The 21,048-nt window shown below is 32.3% G+C and overlaps 3 protein-coding genes across 9 annotated transcripts; all 3 read right to left on the bottom strand.

Annotated features, from left to right (window-relative positions):
- Positions 1-943: 943 nt before the first annotated feature.
- On the bottom strand, positions 944-5,380 carry LOC129318270 (uncharacterized). Of its 6 annotated transcripts, none has more exons than XM_054962973.1 (13): positions 4,731-5,380; positions 4,499-4,640; positions 4,150-4,331; positions 3,962-4,046; positions 3,753-3,812; positions 3,326-3,450; positions 3,104-3,181; positions 2,958-3,021; positions 2,541-2,768; positions 2,298-2,455; positions 2,074-2,151; positions 1,917-2,001; positions 944-1,732 (listed from the first exon to the last, which is right to left on the bottom strand). In XM_054962973.1, exons 1-13 carry the CDS (start codon positions 5,244-5,246, stop codon positions 1,239-1,241), a joined length of 2,295 nt encoding a protein of 764 aa, XP_054818948.1. In that variant the 5' UTR covers positions 5,247-5,380; the 3' UTR covers positions 944-1,238. The 6 variants fall into 6 exon arrangements, with proteins under 6 accessions (XP_054818948.1, XP_054818949.1, XP_054818952.1 ...); XM_054962974.1 differs by having other exon boundaries at positions 3,786-3,812; positions 4,150-4,334; XM_054962977.1 differs by having other exon boundaries at positions 2,541-2,603; positions 4,150-4,334.
- LOC129318272 (disease resistance protein UNI-like) lies at positions 5,272-7,634 on the bottom strand. Of its 2 annotated transcripts, none has more exons than XM_054962978.1 (2): positions 5,712-7,634; positions 5,272-5,455 (listed from the first exon to the last, which is right to left on the bottom strand). In XM_054962978.1, exons 1-2 carry the CDS (start codon positions 7,589-7,591, stop codon positions 5,413-5,415), a joined length of 1,923 nt encoding a protein of 640 aa, XP_054818953.1. In that variant the 5' UTR covers positions 7,592-7,634; the 3' UTR covers positions 5,272-5,412. The 2 variants fall into 2 exon arrangements, with proteins under 2 accessions (XP_054818953.1, XP_054818954.1); XM_054962979.1 differs by lacking the exon at positions 5,272-5,455 and having other exon boundaries at positions 5,910-6,161; positions 6,260-7,634.
- On the bottom strand, positions 7,563-15,990 carry LOC129318269 (probable disease resistance protein At4g27220). Its single transcript, XM_054962971.1, has 5 exons — positions 15,923-15,990; positions 13,503-13,626; positions 8,605-11,622; positions 8,422-8,499; positions 7,563-7,698 (listed from the first exon to the last, which is right to left on the bottom strand). The coding sequence occupies exons 3-5, from the start codon at positions 11,605-11,607 to the stop codon at positions 7,630-7,632; spliced, it is 3,150 nt and encodes a 1,049-aa protein (XP_054818946.1). The 5' UTR covers positions 11,608-11,622; positions 13,503-13,626; positions 15,923-15,990; the 3' UTR covers positions 7,563-7,629.
- Between the last annotated feature and the right edge of the window lie 5,058 nt (positions 15,991-21,048).

Here is a 21,048-nt window from a genome sequence, read left to right on the forward strand (position 1 = left end):
AACCGTAAAAATCTGATTTTGGATGTAAGAGAAAATTATTGTATTTCAAGAGCCGTTTTGCGCCGTGAGACCATCCAACTCAGATAATTTTTTATTTCAACAAAAAAGTAGCAGCTCATCAAAGAGTGGGGTGGTGAAAACCATCATTGAAAAATTCATTTAGTTAGCCTATATATCTACTATTCCGTCAGGTCTTAAATATAGAAGCCAAATAATTAATTTTTATCAATTAAATAATCTCATTTAGTGATTAGTAAAAGTATGTGTTGGTTTCTTTAAAATGCCACTCCTTTTATCATTTGTGTTAGAAACTATTATAACTGGTTGCATATATTGAAGTGCGCAATTAATAGTAACGTGGGATAAATGATAAATATAGGAGATAAAAGAGATGGAGATCTTGGTCATCAAAAAAAGAAATAAATAAAGAAAGAAAGAAAGAAAGAAAGATTGAGATCTTAAATTTAAGACCAAAATAAACTCATGAACTAGCTCTTATAGACCGGATCAAGTATTTAAATCTTGCGACCAATTCTGAGCCCCCAAAAAATATTATAACTTGCTTAATTGATTGTTTCTGGATTGAAATTAATTATAAGATAAATCTCACATAATTTTTTCCCTAAGATTACTAAGTGAAATTTAAAATAACACCTTGAACTTTTGTTTATTAATATAATTTTCCATTAATATTTTTTAGTTTTTTTTAATTATTCATTAGCAACCTCAATGAACAGTGAGAACTAAACAAGTGTGAAGAATTTAGTTAGATGAGATATGATGACATAATAATATATATTATACGCGATTGAAGTTTATTTTGATTCAAATTCATTTTCGTTCTCCAATCTAACTATTTAGAGTAATCTACAGCAATTGTAATCACAAAAATTAGTGTCAGAGTGGGAGTGATTAAGGCGTGTGAGCCATATGAACTAGAGGATTTGCACAGATAACATGTATCGCTCACTGAACGTAGATAATATGGCAATACAAGAACAGTGACTACTACAAATATTTGAAATCCAACATGAAGATAAGATTTAGTGAAACATGATAATCTGTTATGGGTTCTTGAAAGGGAAAGTATGACCAAAACACGAGACAAATCAAAGTTGACACAAAGTGGGTGACCTCAAAGAGCTACATATCTCAATAATAACCATACTTAAAAGCCAAATACGTCGCCAGGTTTTGAGAGATCATCCTTCACACTGGCCAAGCTTGCTGTTGCGTCACTAAGTTGTTCTTTTAAAGGTTCTAACTTGCGACTCCAACTGATCCAGCTGCTTCAACTTGTTGTTATGATCAGCTTGCATATCCATCACTCTTTTCCAAATGGATGCCAGCCATTTCTTGTCAAAGCCAAAAAATTCGAGTTCATAATATAGATCTTCAAATGCCTTCTTCTTTGAATCATCCATTGTCTTTGGCGTCTCTAATTTTAGAAATGCCAACATGTCAGCTAAGGACTTGTATCCCACCTTGCGAATCCTGTGAGTCCTTTGTGCGAGGTCCCAGTCCCGTAAATGTCGATATTTGACAAATGCCTCTTCGAGTAAGCAAGCACATCTTGCCTTAATCTTAAATAGACCATGAAAATCAACAGACTCTTCTGCTGGAGGTTGCTGATTTGTTGAAGATGAAGTCAGTATTTCTGCAGTTAATGGAGTGGTAGTGATGCCAGTACTCGGTGAAAGCACTGTTGGATCCAGAGGCAGAGGATGAGACACTACAAATAACAATGACATCAGTTTCGGTTTAAATATTTAAAAGTGGATAAAGTTGGGAAGTCATAGCAGTAAGTTGCAATTTATTTGAAGTTTGGAAACATTTTGAATTGAGATTTTAAATTTGCTAACAGTATGTGAAATTTGGAGATACACGCTAGGTCTATTGATCAATCCAAATGATACCTTTGTAATCTTCAAGAGCTTGTTGAGTGTCCTCCACAAACTCTGGCGGTTGAAGTTTTACTTGTAGTTGTTTCTCAATCAACTCCTATATATGTAACCAATGGCTTTAGTCTTCTATATATATATTATCCCATGAAGAAGAGTGTAGCGAACCTACCTGTGGTGAAGTTCCTACTGTTAATTCTTCTGATACAGGATCTTTATGAAGACTTCCCTCTACAATTTCCGTGTTATTCTGCACATGGATTGTTAATTGATATATCAGTTTCTAAGTTTAACTTCAGTGATGAAATTAATTTTTTCACAAGTAGAAAAGGAAGACAATTTACTGAGAGTTATGTGCCAATAATGTGAAATTAATTAACATGAGTCAAGATACACCTCTCTTGATTTCGTTGAACCAACTGGATAAAGGTACTGCTCTTGAAGGCATTTTTGAGTATCAACAATTGCATCAAATTTTTGTGAATGTAGCTGAAAATCAGAAGCTCCATGAACCTCATTGTGTGAATCTCTAGTAAGCATTTCTTGAGGAGGAGCTATGGTAGAATATGAGGATAAAAGCCATAAGTAGCTAGCCATGAAAATTAAGAGTAAACCTAAAAGAAAATTAAAATTTTATACCAAAAGTATCATCTTGCTTCATCGACTGAAAATGTGAACCTGCTGACCTAACAAATGCCTTGTCTGGAAAGTGAGCAGGTTTTGATAGATCATGAAAGTCAACCAATTGTTCTGTTACATGGTGTTGCTTCATTGAAGAAGAAATCAGTAGTGCTTCTGAAGTTGAAGTGGTAAAGATGCTAGTACTTGGTGAAAGCATTGATGATTGCACATGCAAAGGAAAATATGCTACAAATAAAAAAGATACCATTCACATTTGAATATGTAAAGTTGGCGAAAGTTTGAGAAAGTCGGAAAGTCATAATAACAAGTAAGTTGCAATAAATTTGAAGCTGGGAAACATTAAAATTTTGAAGTCATTACATAAAGAGCAACTTGGCCAGATATATTATTTCTTTGGAGCAATTCAAAAGATACCTCTGTAATCTTGAATATCTTGTTGTGGGTCTGTCACAGTCTGTGGTTGTTTGTCAATCAACACCTGTACATGGAACAAAAAAAAATTAGCATGTTAGGTTGTCCTCTGTAATGTTATCCCATAAAGAAGCCGGTAATGAACCTACCTGTGATGAAGTTCCCACCATTGATTCTTCTGGGGCAGGATTTTTATGGAGACTTAACTCTTCTATTTCTGTGTTTCTCTGCACATTAATTGACAATTGATATATTTGAGTTTTTAAGTATAACTTCAGTGATGAACTTAATTTTGTACATCCGAAAAAAAGGCTAATTCACTGAGAGTGTTTGATTAATGTGAAAGAAAGTAGTAGGAGTCAAGATACACCCTCTCTCAAGTTCACTGAACCGGCAGTATGAAAGTTCTGCTCTTGAATGCCTTCTTGAGTATCATCGATCACATCAATTTTTTTCGATTGATGATGGACTTCTGTAGCTACTTGAACAAGTAAATCTTGAGGTAGCATTTGTTGATGAGAAGTTGCAGCAGAATATGAAGATAAAAACAATAAGTAACTACAAAAGTTAAGATAAATAAGAACTAGAAAAAAAAAATTAACAAATTCATGCCAGATATACCATCGTGCTCAAGCGAGTGAAAATTTAACCCTTTTGCAATAAATTAACTTGGAATTTCATTATTTCTCCTTTGATTTTCTTCATCTAGATTATCATCATATTGAGAACTGTATTAAGTAAATGCAGTATGTGATGGTACTTCTTTATCTTGGTGCATTTAATCAACTCTACTTATACCTGAAGTTGTGGTCGATGATGAAGAATGATTACCTACGGATGGATTTCCAACTAACTCTTCTGCAGATGGGTGTTGATATGTTAAAGCGTAGAAACAATATCAATTGAAATCTTAAAGTTAATAGCAATCAGTTGAAATTTTAAATTTAATATCAGTATGTGCAGCTTGGTAAAGTAAATTACTTCATTTGTGCAACTTAAAATGTTACCTTTGTATTCTTCAAGAGCTGGTGGTGGGTTCTCCACAACTAGTGGCAGTTCAAGTTCAACCTTTGGTTGTTTCTCAATTACCTCCTATAAATGACACCAACAATTTTAGCCTTTTAGGTTGTCTTCTACATGATGTTATCCTCTATGAGTGAAATGAAAGTACCAGTGATGAATTTCTGACTAGTACCTCATCAAGTTCTCTGCTTTCTACACAGCTTGCGGCACTTTGTTTAATTACACTGTTGTTGTTCTTTAGTATTGCATATTTTTCTTCCTTATGTTGTTGTTCAGCTTCCCTTTCATCCTTATCTTCAGCATCACCGTCAAGGTAATGTTCCCTTTCTGCTGCTGATATTACACCTTCTTCGTCTTCTAAATGCAATTTCAGAAGATAAAAATGAAGGTTGTCATTTATGAATTACAGGATTAGGCAAATCTATTGTTTCATTAGTTATGTAGTCTTTGTATTTTGGGGCATCTGTTGCATTGGAAAATATAGAGTTGTGTACCATGGCTTTTTTTTTCTTGTGACAAACCTTGTGGCTCTGAATCTGATTCCATATTAATGGCATGTTTGAGCGTTTGAGAAAAGCCTTTCATTTTGCATTCCTCAACATGACTGTCTTTTACAGTTTGTTCAATCATCTGGCTGCTAAGTTGTGCTGGAAGCTCCAACTCCTATGACACGATTAACAAAAAAAATTAATATATCATGGCATGAAAAATTAGGCACTTCTATTTATGTGTGTATCTATATACATGTATTACCTTCTTTGTAGCTTCATTGTCACCTTGCTCTCTTACTTCTAAATCAAACGAAGGCATGCCGCTCAAATCTGGACATCCACTGATATGTTGTCCATCAAAGGGTGGCCATGTTACATGATAATTTTGCAGGGCAATGCGAAAATTTTTTGGCAAATTAGTAAGCTTGAGTACTTTCAGCACCGGAAGATCAATGCTTTGGTTCAGATTCTGATCTTCTCCATGATTGTATTTGCCAAAAACATATTCCAAACCAGAAGCATCTTTTATCTCAAGAGTCTCAAGTTGCAAGAGGCCACCAGCAAAAGATGCCGGAATTAAACATCCCAGATGATCACATCTCTCAACAAGGACTTGTTTCAATTTTGGGAATAAAGGCCCTACAGAAATAATGTCATCCTCTTCCTCCTCATATTTATTATATGTTCCAATGCAACGCAATCTCTTACTTTCAACACTTCCAATAGTACCATAGTTTGAGCTGTAGAATGTGTGAAGACGAAGGTCAGCTTTGGACATTCCTCCAATTGTAAGAACTTGAGACTACACAAGTTCAACTTGCCAACTGAGACTATGCGATGTAACTGGTTACACCCCATTATAAATAGCTCCTCCAGTTTCTCAAAAAGGCCAGAAGGAGGTGGACCATGGCATAAGGCTTCCAAGCACTTCATGTTCTCGACATTCAACTTTTGCAATTTGAAGAAGACACTTCTAGCTTGATAAGACTGACGGTTTGTGGTGTCAACCAAGCATTCAATGTTGTTAGAATCACGAAGTAGGAATTCAATTAACTCATTCATGCATTCTCCTCCTAAAATCATGTCAGGAATGATATTTTCATGATTTGTCAATATTTTTTCTAAGAAAAGAACCTCCACTTTTCGCGCGAGATTCTCTATCCTGACATTATTTACAGACAAGAATTTTGACTTCAAATCTTTCTTCAAATTATTTATGGAACTTCCAATTTCTAGATGATACCTTTGCAATACGTTAGAGAAGTTAATTTGGTACAATAAATCAACAAGGGTACGATCCCTTAAAACACTTTCTTGAAGATCGTTTCCAACAAAATACATCTCCTCTAGTTGAAAACATCTTGCTACCACCTCGACAGGATCACCTCCTCCTATGCTGCACCCTGATATTTCAAGTAACCTTAACTCCCTTAGTCTCCATAATTCTTTGGGTAGCTCCTCTATTGTGCAATATAATAGCTCAACAGTGTTAAGCATCTCCAAGTTTCCCAAGATAGAGATATTGCCCAAGTTCCATCCTCTCAAGCAAAGAAATCGAAGATTTTTCAACCCTTCAACTGATTGGGGCAACCAAAAATATGGTGTTCTCAATGTACATGCATTTGTAATGGCCAACACCCTCAGCTCTGTAGTGACTTTGAAAACAATATCTGAAAATTCTGGTGAGCACCCTCTGTCATCAGAAACAAATAGAATCTTAAGTTCAGGGCACATTAACTGATTTGGGTATTTAGTTATATCATGGCAATATAATCTTTTTGTATCATCGACCTTTCTTGTTATTGTGGCCGTTAAATACTCTCCAGGCCCTCTAATTACTCGAGCTTTCGTTCCTCCCAAAGCTGCTTGACGCACCAAGTTGCGTATGTGAAAATATTGCCCTTCTTCAGCTAGCAATAACAGACAAGAGTTCAGGAGTTCATCAATGACGGCACCTACTTTGCTTCTGGTTCTTTCATATGACTGAACATTCTCAAATATGCCCGATGCAAATGCACATCTGATCAAAAGTTCGAGAGTGATGTTTGAATTTTCTGGAAAGAAAGCACATAATACGAAAAGTGAGCTCGCGTCATAGCGCAATTTTGCAATACTTAATCGCACACATTTGTCAACCATTGCTCGGTCATTATAACCTCCAGATGCTTCCTTCCACCTATCAGCAGAACTGCCCTTCAAAGATTCAGCCACGATTGTAATTGAAAGGGGTGATCCTTGACATTTTTTTACAATCTCTTGCGCCAAAACTTCATCTTCTATTGTGCCCACATGTCCTTGGAATAGCATCCCAGCTTCCTCTTGGGTCAAAGGTGACAGAGAGGTCACTTTTTGACAACCCACCAAGGCACGTAATCCCGAAGCAATCAAAATAACCTTGCTATTTTTACCAGGGGGAATCCCTATGTCTTCGAGATTAAGCTCTTCTACAATATCATCCAGGACTATAAGAAATTTGTCACCATTATTCAACCTCTCGGAGAGCGTTGCAGCTCTATGGCGTTTGTCTTCATCTAAGATTAAGCCTAAACTGTGTGCAATCTTATCTTGAATTAATGAGACGCTTGTATAATTAGTGGAGAGCGTGTAAAATATAACCACATCATAGAGCTTCGAGTGCATCGCAGCCCTGCATATTTCTGAGGCCAAGAATGTTTTACCACAACCCCTCTTTCCATAGAGCCCAATCATGTCAATGTCATCATTTTTCAGAGCCGTGAATAGTTCACCATATGGCTCTTCTCTAGACTCGAAGGCAATGAAGTTTTTTGAATGACTCACTGGGACCAGAGTTGGATTCTCTCCCAGGTGGGGCCCACCCTCCCTATCTGTCTCTCTCTTATTGGAACATACCTTTACCGAGGGGAGTCTTAATGGACCGTTACCTTGACATGAGATTGATTCCAATCTCTCCTTGAGCTGAAAAACTTCTCGAGTCAACCTTCCTATTTGCTTGCCTATAATATATCGACGTGAATAGTTAAGGGAAACCCCACCACAACAGCTCTTGCTTGCTTTTACTTCGTATTCTAACGCCCTTGCGCTTTCCATGACATCCTGTGCTTTTGCCAGCTGTTTCAGAAAGTCTCTCGAAGGCTCAACCATGTAAGCACTGGAGAATTCCTTCAATCTTATTTTTGAGCTTAACACGTCCTTCTCTCTTCTGAGATTTGTAACAAAGTGTTGAATCGAAAAAAACATTGAAAGGCTTCCTGTATAATGTCGAATGTTATCATCTTCCCAAAAACAAAGGCATAGTCTAGGGAAATTATAATCATCAAAATATATTAGAAGCACTCCTGAATGTTTAGAAAAGATAAATCATCCATTTTTGTAAATTATTGGCACTATGGTAATTAAAGAAACTAAGAGTATTCAACATCCAATGTGGAGAATACAAGCTTTCTCTAAAACAAGCTAGCTTTTTAGAGAGGCCATTTAAAATGATTTCCCAAGAAGACAAGTGTAATATCATATTCAATTTTTTTTAAAAAAATTATATACAAAATAGCCCAAAAAAAAAAACACCTCCAATTTCTAGAAATAATGTGTATGTCAAGAATACATACATACATGTGTGTGTGTGTGTTTCTTAAAATGATAATTACTAATCATTAAAAATTAGAATTAATATGTGGTAGATAAATACTAGTAAATATAATAAACTTGAGTTCAAGTTGGGTGATATTTTTACTCAAATGAGGGCATCAAGGTAATGATATAGATTGGAAGTAGGAACATGTTTCGTGCGAATCATCCTTATTTGGTTTCATGTGATGTCAAGCTGTGTGTAATTTGTAACTAGATTTTTCCTTTATTTTATGAATATCAGGAAAGATGTTGAAAAGTTGTGACTTTCTTAGCATTCGTACTCGATGTATTTCAATTTTGCTTCCACTAAAATATTTGAACATAATTTAATTAACTCTACGTACCAAGATGAAATTTTTCTCAACACCATCCTGAACATTGGTTCCCAAGTCCTCATCACCCAGCACTAAAAGCGACTCATCCTGAATAGAACCAAAACGATACATGATCACAAAGTGACTGATGCAATTACTTGGCAAAGCTTTGCGTGTACGTGTGTAGTGTGTACTCATCCACAATAATATTACCTGCTTTGTAGCTTTGCCATCGCCTTGCTGTCTCGCTTCAGACATTCCACGCCATCGCGGACAACCCATTACATGTTGTTTATCCAAGGATGGGCATGTTACATCATAATCTTGTGGGCAAATACTAGTAATATTTGGCAAGTGAATGAGCTTCATTACTCTCAGATGAGGGAGTTCAATGCTCTGTCTTTGATGTTGACATTCATGATTGCATTTGCCAAATACATATTTTAACTCACGAGCTTCTTCTATTTCGAGACTCTCCAACTGTGCAAGGCGACTAGCAAACAGTGCTGGTAGTATGCATTCTAGATGTTCACATCCGTTGATACAGACTTGTTTTATTTTTGGGAACACAGGCTCTATTGTTGAAACGATGTCATCTTCTCTCCCATCTTCTATTATATGCTTCAATTTATCACATTCTTTTACTTTTAACACTTCTAACATTTCCATTTTTTGAGCAGTAGCAGTTGTGAAGAGAAATATCAACTCTGGACAATCTTCCAATTGTATGGCTTTGAGCTGAAATAATTTTAGCTGCCCTATAGATACCAATCGGCCACATTGTATTATGATTAGCTCCTTTAAATTCTTAAAAAGGCCAGGAGGAGTTGGACCACGACACAAGGCTTCCAAGCTGTTCATGGCTTCAAGTTTGAGTTTCATCAACTTGGGGAACAAGATGCTTTCTTCATATAGTTGATTTGTAGTGTCGATCAAGCATTCTATGTTAAAATCAAATAGTAGAATTTCAGTTAGCTCAATCTTGCATTCTCCTTCCAATGGAATCACCTCAGGAATGAGGCTTTTATAATCTCCTCTAATCTTTTCCAAGAAAAGTACCTCCAGTTTTTGTGCCAAATTCTGGATTGCTTCAACATTTGCACTAGAGACATTAAAATCATTGATATATATGAATTTTGATGTTGAATCATCCTTCAAAGTATCAATGCACCTTCCAATTTCTAGATGATACCTTTTCAAGTTCTTAGAGTGGCCAATTTGGTGAAACAATTCAACGACAATTTGATCATTTGAAACCATTTCAGAAACATTATTTTCAATGAAATACAGCTCCTCCAAATGACAACATCTTGCTAGCACTTCAAAAGGATTGCCTCCTATTCTGCTCCCTGATACTTCCAAAAATTTTAACTTCCTCAATCCAGCTAATTCGTTAGGTAACTCTTGCACCACACAGTTTAATAGTTGAACAGTGTCAAGCATGTTCAATTTTCCCAAAATAGATATGTTGTTTAATTTCCATCCTCTCAAGCAGAGAGTCCGAAGTTTTCTTAGCTCATCAACTGATTGGGGCAACAATAGATTTGGGCTTCTCCATATAAATGTATTTACTATGACCAGTACCTTGAGCTTTATCGTCTCCTTGAAGAATGTAGTTGGGAGTTCTGAGTAGCATCCACCACCAGCAGAGATGAATAGGATCTCAAGATTTGGACAGTTTAGCTGATTTGGGAATTCATTAACATCACGACAAGACAATCTTCTTGTGTCTTCCCAATCATCCTTTTCTATGAAGGCCATTAGATTATGTCCAGGCCCAGTAATCACACGAGTTTTTTTATCTGCTACCAATAAGGCTACATCACGTACCAAGTCATGCATTTCAACAATTTGTCCTTCAACTTGTAACAGCGAACTGCGTTTTTTGATTTTATCAATGGCTATATCCACTTTTTCTCTAGCTCTGCTATAAGAGTCAACATCATCAAATATGTCCAGTCCAAATGCAAATTTGATCAAATCTTCAAGAGAAATTTTTGAATCTTTGGCTAGGAAAGCACATAATAATAAAAGGGATTTCTCCTGATCCTTCAAATGATTGACACTTAATTCTAAACATTTATAAAAATCTTCCAATCCATCTTCAATGCATAGAGGTTGTCTGTGATCTTTCAAGGTTGCTAATGTATCTTTCCATACATTCAGAGGTTGATCCTTCAAAATACTAGCCACAACTTTAATTGCAATAGGTAATCTATGACACATATCCGCGATCTCTTGTGCCACATCACTATCTGCTATTTCACCAGCGTGTCTTTGGAATAAATCCCAAGCTTCTTCTTTTGTCAAAAGTGATAGATGAATCGCTTCTTGGCAATTCATCATGGTACATAAATTTTGTCCTCGAGTGCTTAGAAGAACTTTGCAATTTTCGCCAAGAGGAATCCCTATTTTATCACATTGAAGGACTTCCCACACATCATCAAGGATTATGAGATACTTATTATCTTCTGTAAATCCCATGGACAGTCTATTAGCTCTAGTGTCTTCACCTATCTCTGTCTCAAAAATCAATCCTAACCAGCTTGCGATGTCTTGTTGAATAGCTGTCTTTTGACGTTTAGACACTCTGACGAAGACAATTTTGTCAAACAGCTCTAAGTCCTTAACTGACTTTTGCACTTCATTTAACAAGAACGTCTTACCACAACCACCCATTCCATAAAGCCCAATCTTTGTCTTCTCATCATCTTTCAATGCCATTAAGAGTTTCTGGAGAACCTCTTCTCTGCTTACAAAAATTAATTCTTCCGACGCACGCATGGGACGAAGAGATTCACGATGTACTGGCAATAGCATTTGTCCCAAGTTTTCATTGAGCTGCTTCATTTCTTCAGCCACTCCCGCTACTTTCTTGCCAACAATATATCGACATATCCAATTAGGCAAAACGGCATTACAACAGCTCTTGCTTGCTTCTGCTTTCCCTTTCAACTTCTTTGCTTCTTCTAAGAGATCTTCTACTTTCTTCAACTTCTCCTGAGTGACCTCCGTAGGCTCATGGGTGTTTGCTCTGGCTTTTCTAACTTGGACTTGCATGCTTTCTTTTGTTGATCTTAAATTGTTTTGCTCACCTTCCAGATCTTCAACAATCTTGTTGAATTTATAACAGTAGCGAGCTTGTCGCACTACTGTCGTCGCCAAATTTGCCACAACTCCAGCACCAAGATTGACTCCAAAGTCTTGACACGCCATTGAAATTAACTTTACCTGATTATGAACGACCACGATAAATAGTTAGAAACTTATTCATGCTATATCTACCCGTGTGTAAAAGACAAATACATAGCCATCAAAAGCATTATTATTAATTTTTTTTTTTTACATCCAAAGCATTTTAATTTAGAGGAGTGAACACTGTCAAAGTGACGTCCTAAAATTTATCAGTTCATTTAGTGTATTGATCATCTAATTATTCTTCTAGATGTATGATTTATTGAGATAATTATTAGAGTCCTATGTAATATAAATTTATCACATAAGCCTCTCATAATGATTAATATTTTGCCAAGGAGAAACATAAATATTGGTCTCTATAGTTTTATAGCGTTTTGTTATTGGTTCCTCTAGTTTGTCTCATCTACCATGTTCATCCCTCTACTTTCAAATACATCTAAAGGGACAATGATTTATACTAATAACTGTGTTAAATTATCCAATGTGTAACTAACAACATTAATGATGATGTTAGCATGTTTAAAACACAATAAGTTGGCAATTTGAATTAGCAGAAAGAAAAAAAAGGATAATTGTTTTTTTATGATTGTTTTGACAGCAACACTTGTTAATGTAGGCAAGGACGGATCCAAAACTCAATGGTTGGGGGCAACTTGAAAAGAAAATGAAGAATTAGGGGCCAAAATCTAATTTAGGTTATTTTACAAATAAAAAAGACAATATTTACCAAAGGTTATATAATGCATGGGAGCAAGAACCCCTCCTTGCCCAATGCCCCCGGTCTGTCACTGAGCATTAGAAAGTAATTTTCAATCATTGGAGGTCAAGCTTTTTACCTTATGCATCAAATGTCTTTTACCTAATTTAATATTGGTAGTGCCGCATCATCATCTCATTAGACATATTTAGAAATAGGAAACTAATATTGTAAATGAAAAAAATTATAGGAACCTAAAACATTAAAAAAAAATACACACTATAAGATTCAATAGCTATGTTTTCTTTTTTGTTAATGTATGCTATTATGGTTACATGCAAAAGTAATTATTAATATATCACACTTTTTTTTATTGAATATCACACCTTTTTTTTGTATACACTCATTGAATATCCCCACCAACTGCTCACCAATAGGTAGAAAATGATCGTATCCTCCAAACCTAAACCATCTAGGTTAAATTTAACCTCTTATAAACTATAAGATAAGTTTTCAATAATGAAAAAGTATAGCATATAATGACAATTAATTTGATATTAATTTTTAGGAAAATACTTTTTCCAGTCTTTTTTATATAAGCCCTGTTAACTATCTTTTTAAGAAAATTAATTAAAGTTAATTAAATGTCAAAGATTTTCACAACTTTTCAAAACTACCCTTGATCAAATTAAAGTCATTATTGAAGTCAAGAGTATAAGATATTAGGACATTTTTGAAAACACGTCATTAATGTTTCATTAAATTTTGTAAAGGCTCTAGTGTTCAAGATCAATAGGTAGGTAGCTAGGGCCTAGGGGTCTTATAATTAGATTAGGAGGGGGTATTTTATTAAACAAAGTAGTTAGCTGCATAACTCTAGTGTAACTACGACTATTTTGGTGGGGAAGGTCACTTAAGTTTCATCACGATAACTAAACATCGAAGAATGTTTGGATATTTATTAAAAATCATGATTTTAAGTTTATAATTAATTTTAGCATGCCTTACGACCTCTTACTAAATAAAACTCCACCCCTTGCCTCTATCCTTTCTTCGGAGTAAACAATTATTTATTTATGTGACAGCTGCTAAAATAAGTCCTCAATAAGGGGGAAAAAAAAAAAATCATAGTAAAGGAACACATGCCAATGAATAACAAGACGAAACAAAATGTTAGGGAGAGAGTGAGAGTGTTTTATATATAAAATAAAACTACCTTTCCTCCACTGGGAGTACTGGAATAGGGATGCTTCTTCCAACTTCTTAAGCAGAGTCAAAATATTTGTTGTAAATTCTTTTTTTTTCAGAAATATTTGTTGTAAATTCAATGACGAGAAAACCTGAAACCAAAATTTTGTCAATGCGGGCACATTATTTAATAAATGTCAATTGTATAATGCAGTAAGATGTAACATTGGCAAGAGACCTATCTCCTCAGTTCTCTCACCAGTCCAAATATTTAGATTGGCGTTGATACACACACACACACACACATATATGTATGTATGTATTAAATAATATTGACACCTTCATTCAAATCAGAAAGACCAAGTGCAAAGATACAACCAAACTAAACAAAAAACACCACCGATCAAGTAATAGGTGGCTGATTAAAGAAGTTAACATTGTTTGGTAAAGTAAAAGCTAATTTATCAAGAGAATTAGTTATCCAATTCTCTCTTTGTAAATAAAACTAAACTATTCCGATTCCTGCTCATGAGTTTCTCTGGAGAGCAAATGATATATTGGAAAGATTGGCGTCCATATTTTAAACCGCCGCACCTGATACAGACTCAGACATGTCTAATTACGGTCTGATTTGGATCCGGTTTCATGCTAAGCAAGCACCGACGTGCTCATCACTCAAGAAAAATTTGGACATTTTTAATTTGGATAATCCAAATTTTTTCAATTTCAATTTTGTATTTTATAAAAATAAAATTCATAAATTTTTTTAATAAATATATTCATCATCAATATAGATAATACTGATTCAATTTGAAACTCTAGGTGGTTTAATTTTGATATTATAATTTTCATAAATTGACTATCTAGATGTACTCTGAACAAGATAGATTTAATATTAAATTTTTTAATAATTTTTTATTTTGATAAATGTAAAATAAAAATAAAAATAAAAAATTTAAATCTAGACCTTGTAGATAAAAAATTAATATTGAATTTGAACTGTCCAGAATATATCTATATAGTTAATTTATGAAAATTACAACATTAAATTAAACAATCCAAATTAAATCAGTACTGTCTATATTAATGATGAATGTGAATATATTTATCAAAAAAATTTATAAAATTTTATTTTTATAAATATAAAATTAAAATTAAAATTGAAAAATCTCTGGATGGGCCAGATGTTTTCCCCGGTGACGGGCACGTCGGCTGCTGAGCACTGAAACGGATCCGGTCTGATTTAGCCTATCTTTAGGCAAGACCCAATTGATGACAATTTTTTTTTAAAAAGGCGACTAATTGATTTATTGAAAGTTTAGCTAAACTTAGAATTAACATTATATTTGGTGCCTGACATTGCTATTATTGTTATTCTTCGGACATTGCAATATCTTGATTTTAGTTCTCTTTTCCTCAATTTTAATTTAATGCTCCAAAAAAAAGGGGAAAAGGGGGAAAAAAACCAGAGAGATAAAGAAAAGTAAAAAAAAAAAAAAGTAAAAGAAAGAGTATTCAATTATTCATAGTCTTCCAATTTATTTGTTTTGGTTTACATTTTTTTTTTTGATATTTTGTATTTCTTCAACATCATATTCTAGGAACACACTTTCTTCGCACACACGTCAGACCTTATAACCAAGTCTTCCAAGTTCCAACGCAAGTTATTAAAAGTTTCTAACAGTTATCCCATCCTTTTATTTTTGGAGGTCACTAAAGAGACTCCATTCAAGTTGGTACTTATTTTAACAAAGAAGGATCTTGTAGAACTCCCTTTGCTCTCAAAAGATCATGCTTGTTAGGTACAACTACCCCCCACAACTATGCACTTTATATGCCTCATTTTTGGCATGACCATTCATGACGTAACATCCCAATTCTTTATGCTATGAGTATGCTAAATAGATAATGATTTGAGACTGTTTAAAGGTAATTAAATAGACTAGGAATTGATCATTGGCCTTAATTAAAAAAATTGGTTATGCATAGAATTGGGTAAGAAAGAGTATTACTGAGTAGACAATACGAGCAAACTCTCTTCTCCTCTCTTCTTTTGTTCTACCACACACAGATCCAGCTTTGTTTGAGGACTTAAAGCTTTCTACCTCTTTAAGGCTAAAAATTTAACCATAAAAAAAAACTAAAATTAAACGAAGCGAAAAGTTAAAGTTCATACTTTATATTGTAAAATCTTAAAGAGAAAAAAAGAAAAACCCATTTGTTGTTCAAGTGACTTTTTATGTCATACATGTTCACTTCTCTTCAGGGAACAGAGCATTGCAGTTAAAAATTATTATTTGTTGATTAAAAAACTATTATTTTCAGATCCTGAAAAATATCCTCATTTCAAGATTTAAGATGCGATAAAATAAATGAACAAAAATAGTAAATAAACAAAGAAATAACTAGAAGTGGAACTTTGAAAGTAAGAGCCAATTTAAGGCCTACCTACTGGTTAAATCGATGGTGTCTTCATGGAAGAAACTTCTTCAAAGCAAATGCAGCTCTTTCTCCATCTCTCTAATTTTTATTTTTCCACAAGAAAATAAACTGATGAGTGACAGAAGAGCGAATGAAAAAGTTTCGGCGGCACACAATGAAGCACAAGAAAACTCGAAAGAAGAATTTCAAGGCAAACATTGTTCGCTTCTTTTCTGGAATTTTCTTGAGCAAAGAACTGAAGAGAAAACTCGAAAGAAAGTTCAGAGAAAAGCAGCGGTAAACAGGTTGGTGATTGTTTTTTTATTTATTTTTCCCAACGTAGGTGATAATTGAAGAAAGAAATCAAATCATACATACTACGGAAACTTTTTTTTTTTTTTTTTTTCATGATGCAGAAAATTGCCGCCTCATAATATCCTACAATAACCTGCCCAAAAGTTTACATGGACAACTTTCCCATCAGTTTGATAATATCATATACCACGGAAGTTAATATTAATATTGAATTGGCATTTCTTCATAACTAAAATTTTTAAATTCAAATTCATTACTTCTCTTTTCAAGTTTGGGCATTCTAGAATTTTTTAACAATCTTGATTTAATATTTAATCTTATTATGATGTCCTTAATTATTATTACGACTTTTTTTTTTTGGAATACTAACGAAAAGGTAAAGCCTTGTATCACAAACAAAATCTAAATCATTAAAAAAAGAAGAAGCTAAAATGCATTAACCTCTCCTAAATTTTAAGACAACTGCATATATCTCCCTCATTTCTTAATATTTAAAATTAACCCTTCTAACATTTTATTTTGTTTTTCAAAATTCCTAATCATTAATTAACTATTATTTTATTAATATAATTATAGACATGTCATATTAATGTAATACACATAGCACTTGACATGAAAAAATATTTTTATAATTTTTTAGTAGAATTTAAGGAGAGATAAAATTATAAATTTTACTTTTAACACACATGACTACTCACTCATTTTTTTAGTTAAGAGATATTATTCTCATTATTCACGGGTAATAAAATTTAAAAAATTATAATTTTATTATTTTTTATCAATTAAAACAACATTTTATATTAAACAAGTGAAAAGGAAAATATCTACAAAAATGTTATTAATAAAAATTATATAAATTTTGTTATATGTTTTGTTTATTTTCTTCTAATTCTTATTTTTTTGTAGCCGTTATTTTCTTTTTTGAATAAAGATTGTGGTACTTATTTAAACAAAAAGTATGTTTTGCTTTAGAATACTTTTTTTTTTTGCTATTGCTGATTTATATTGATTTAGTTAAAAAAAACTTGCAAAATATCATAGTTTTCTTATATTAAAAGATAAATTTTTATTTATATGATTCTTATTAATAACAATTTTTAGATATTTTTTTCAATTTTTAATATTAAAGTAAAATACATAACTGACGTAAGATATTGGTATTATTTGTGTTATGTCCCTCAAAAACTTAATTTCAATTTTGTTCGAATAGGACCCATAAGGACTAAACTGAGGTTTCATAATTTTAAAGGTTTATTTTTTATTATTATTATTATTATTATTATTATTATTATTATGATGTAAAAAAAAGGCAGTAAAAAATCAACAAATAAAAGTGTTAATATGAGAAAAAACTTATATATTTAGTTATATATATTAGGCCAAAAACTTAGTTATATATACTTATTAGATTTGTTTTCAATTAAATCTAGACATGTGGGTCTTTTATGCATTATTTATTTTTTAACAAATTCTTTTATTAATATTTTTAACATTTAAAATTCACTTATTTTGATTTGACTGGATAAAAATTTATGAAGTATATAAGGCTAAGTATCTAAATTTTTCAGCAGATTATCTATTTTGTAAATGAATATTTAAAGGATAATATAATATAAATGACTGGTCAAAATAAACTAAACATAAAGTAGAAAACAACTAAAATTGTAGACTTAAGGAAATAAACTCGTTGGAAACGTATACTTACAAATTTTCTGAAGATTTCAACTTGGTTTGACAACGCTTAGTTGGGAAGCCTTTTCTTTTTTCTGATTTGTGATTTTTTTCAAGTTTGTATCAGAACAAGAAATGAACGAAGAGGAGGCTGAAAGAAATGATAAGAATATTAAAAAAAACTTAGCACAAAATCTATAAAAAAATAATGATAAAAGACGTATTGGTAATTAATTATATATCATATATAAAATTATTAATTGTTAATCTTTTAAGAAATGAGAAACATCAAACAACAATGATATCGACATTACTTAAGGGAAAGTTAAAAGATCTATGTTTTTATCTGAAAAAGATCTATTATTTAAAACTCTAAATATTTCAAGGACGTATAAATCATTGAAACTGAAATTCATCAAATACAAAATTTGAAGACAAATAAAAAATGCAGATACAAGAATGAAGATAAATAAATTATATTCAAGATGCATGCTTACCACTTTTTTTATGAAGATTTCAACCGTTTATGACAATGCTTGAGGGACAAAACCAGTTTAACGTGCGTAAAGGAGCCTCCCTGGTATCTGACAATACAAGTTCTTTTTTTGGACCTGAAATAAGAATACAAATTAAATACTAAGACATTAGCAAACAGACAACAAAATTTTTACAGTTAAAATAATATTTTTATTTTCAGGTCCTGAAAACAGATCCTAATTTCAAATTTTAAGGTGGGATAAGTCAATTTCTCCGTGAGAAAAGTGTTTTTTTTATACCCCTTTTCCGCTCAGGTAGTGTTTCGGATTAGATAACATTTTCAATTCTACCAAAAAAAAAAAACATGTTCAATTATTTTTAAATAACCTTCATTTAATTTAGAAAAGGGTAAGGCTTCTATACTTAGCATTATATATTTAATATATTTTTATTCGATCAAATGAAGACAAATGGATTTTAAATGGATTAATAATATTAATAATAAGAATTTTTTATAAAATAAACAATCCACAAAATATTTTTTAATTTAATTAGAAATAATCACCTTAAATATATGAGATTAAGTATATAAGTTTTTCCTTATAAAATATATTATTGATTATTGATTATTCAGATAAACTGTTCAATTATTTTTTAAAAAATAAAATAATATAAGGGCATATTGGTCAATTTGTAACTACCTCCCTTTCCTTCGTGAACCAAACCAGAATTATTAAAATACCCCTCATTTTCAACTAATTAAACAAGAAGAGATTAAAATTAAATTCATCCTTTGTTGTTCATTGTTTAACCAAACACTTCATGAAGTTTCAAATTAAGATCGAATAACTAAAATAACTGGACAAGAAGATTCAGAATATTGGAATAGAAAAATGTAAATAAACAACAAAGAAACTTAAAAATTAACAAGCAAATGGAAGTTTAAAAAGTAAGAGACGAAGATAATGTATTAGGCTTACTTGATATATACGGACGACGGGGTCTTCAAATATCAAACTTTTTTTTTTTTTTTTGGGTAACAAGAGGAATGGAAAAACAAACTAGAAAGCCAGGCAAGAGCAATCCTGATGAAGAACTTTACAAGAGTAAGGCGAGAGCGGGATGATCACAGATTTGTTAGGTTCCCTGAAAGATGGAACTTCTTCAAAGCAATATCAGCTCCCTCTCTCTTTCTCAATTTTCTTTGATTTTTTTTTAAAAAGAAAATAAACTGATGATCAAAAGAAATATGAAAGAACAGTTGAGGTCGCACAAGAAATCACAACAAGCAGGATTTTTTCTTTTTGAAGAAAATAAACTGACGATCTAAAGAAATTTGAAAGCGGCACAAGAAATTAATCACAACTAGTAAAAAGATTTTTTTTTTTTTAAAGAAAATAAAATGATGATCAAAAGAAATTTGAAAGAAATGCTACAACAGCACATAAATTACGACAACCAAAAGGATTTTGTTTCCCTAACAAAATAAACTGATGATCAAAAGAAAATTTGAAAGAAAGTTTGCGTTGGCACAAGAACTAAATCACAAGAAGCAGAAGTAATTAATTTTTGTTTTTGGGAAGAAAATAATTAAACCAATGATGATAAGAAATTTGAAAGAGGAAAGATAAACGGCGGCACGAGAAATCACAACAAGCAAAAGGATTTTTTTTTTTAAATTTTTATACTATAAACTTTTCTTGAAGAAACGACTCAAAGAGAAAGCTGGAAAGAATTCGAAGACAAGCAGCAATGAGTAGTTTGATCTGTGTGGATGAGAGATTGTGGGAAAGATAGTTAAGGGAGCTGGCAATAGTCGCTTACATATAACTTGGTTGGTATATTGTGGATGGGAACCGCAAAGTCAACCTCTCTCCACTCTCGAGGTCTTCCTTTGACAGTGAGATAGCATTATCGTTTTAGAAAGGGAGAATAGCATTGAATGGCCGATAATTTGTGACATGAAGAGCCTGGAGGGTTTAAATGTTACTCCTTCTATTTTAAATTATAGAATATTTTTTAAAAAAATTATTTTAAAATATAACATATTTTAAATAGGTTAAAATTTTATAAAATACGTCAATTTTAATTTTACTTTTTCTTTTTTTATAATTAATTTTCATCTTTTTCTTTAATATATTAAATTATAAGAATTTTTGAAAGTTTATATTTTTATTTTAAAAAAATAAAATTGTTAAATGTATTTAATAAGATTTATTAATATATAAAATTTTATTTAAAAATAACTTGAAACGGAGGAAGTATTAAGTTTTATGAGTTAGTTAATTACCTAAATATCCTTGATTTCTTTTTTCTTTTAAATAAGACTATTGCCGAGTGGAAGAGAAAACGACGGGTAAGGGAAAGAAAGATACAAAATATTGGAATAGCTTACTTTTGTTCTTAAAAATTTCTCCATGAAAATAGCCTGTGTTTTCAATTATTTTGTCTCTCTTCTAGTATATGAGTCATATTCTATTTTCAAAAGGCTATACTTAGATTAGTTTCTCCAAATTAACAACTTGTTCTTAAAAAATCATCTTCCAGAATATGACTTATTCTATTTCGAAAAGCTATATATATACACTTAGGTAGTGATGAATTGTACCAACTCATTAATGGAACAATATATAATAATATTAATATAGACCATCAATATAAAACAAAACACAAATAGAGAAGACGATGTG

This window comes from Prosopis cineraria, unplaced genomic scaffold (assembly GCF_029017545.1).
Source record: "Prosopis cineraria cultivar Desert tree isolate PC_DT_omini unplaced genomic scaffold, ASM2901754v1 PC8, whole genome shotgun sequence".
NCBI lineage: Eukaryota > Viridiplantae > Streptophyta > Magnoliopsida > Fabales > Fabaceae > Prosopis > Prosopis cineraria.

Bases quoted from the DNA above. Each gene is read 5' to 3' on its own strand.
- LOC129318269 (XM_054962971.1), bottom strand. From the start codon at position 11,607: ATGGCGTGTCAAGACTTTGGAGTCAATCTTGGTGCTGGAGTTGTGGCA. The intron at 8,500-8,604 runs GTAATATTATTG...GGTTCTATTCAG, and splicing joins ATGGCAAAGCTACAAAGCAG to GATGAGTCGCTTTTAGTGCT. The intron at 7,699-8,421 runs GTACGTAGAGTT...GACATTATACAG, and splicing joins TTGAGAAAAATTTCATCTTG to GAAGCCTTTCAATGTTTTTT.
- LOC129318270 (XM_054962972.1), bottom strand. From the start codon at position 5,246: ATGTCCAAAGCTGACCTTCGTCTTCACACATTCTACAGCTCAAACTAT. The intron at 3,182-3,325 runs GGTGTATCTTGA...ATTAATGTGCAG, and splicing joins GTTCAGTGAACTTGAGAGAG to AGAAACACAGAAATAGAAGA. The intron at 2,456-2,540 runs GTATAAAATTTT...ATTCTACCATAG, and splicing joins GAAGCAAGATGATACTTTTG to CTCCTCCTCAAGAAATGCTT.
- LOC129318272 (XM_054962978.1), bottom strand. From the start codon at position 7,591: ATGGTTGAGCCTTCGAGAGACTTTCTGAAACAGCTGGCAAAAGCACAG. The intron at 5,456-5,711 runs GTATCATCTAGA...ACAAACCGTCAG, and splicing joins TTCTCTAACGTATTGCAAAG to TCTTATCAAGCTAGAAGTGT.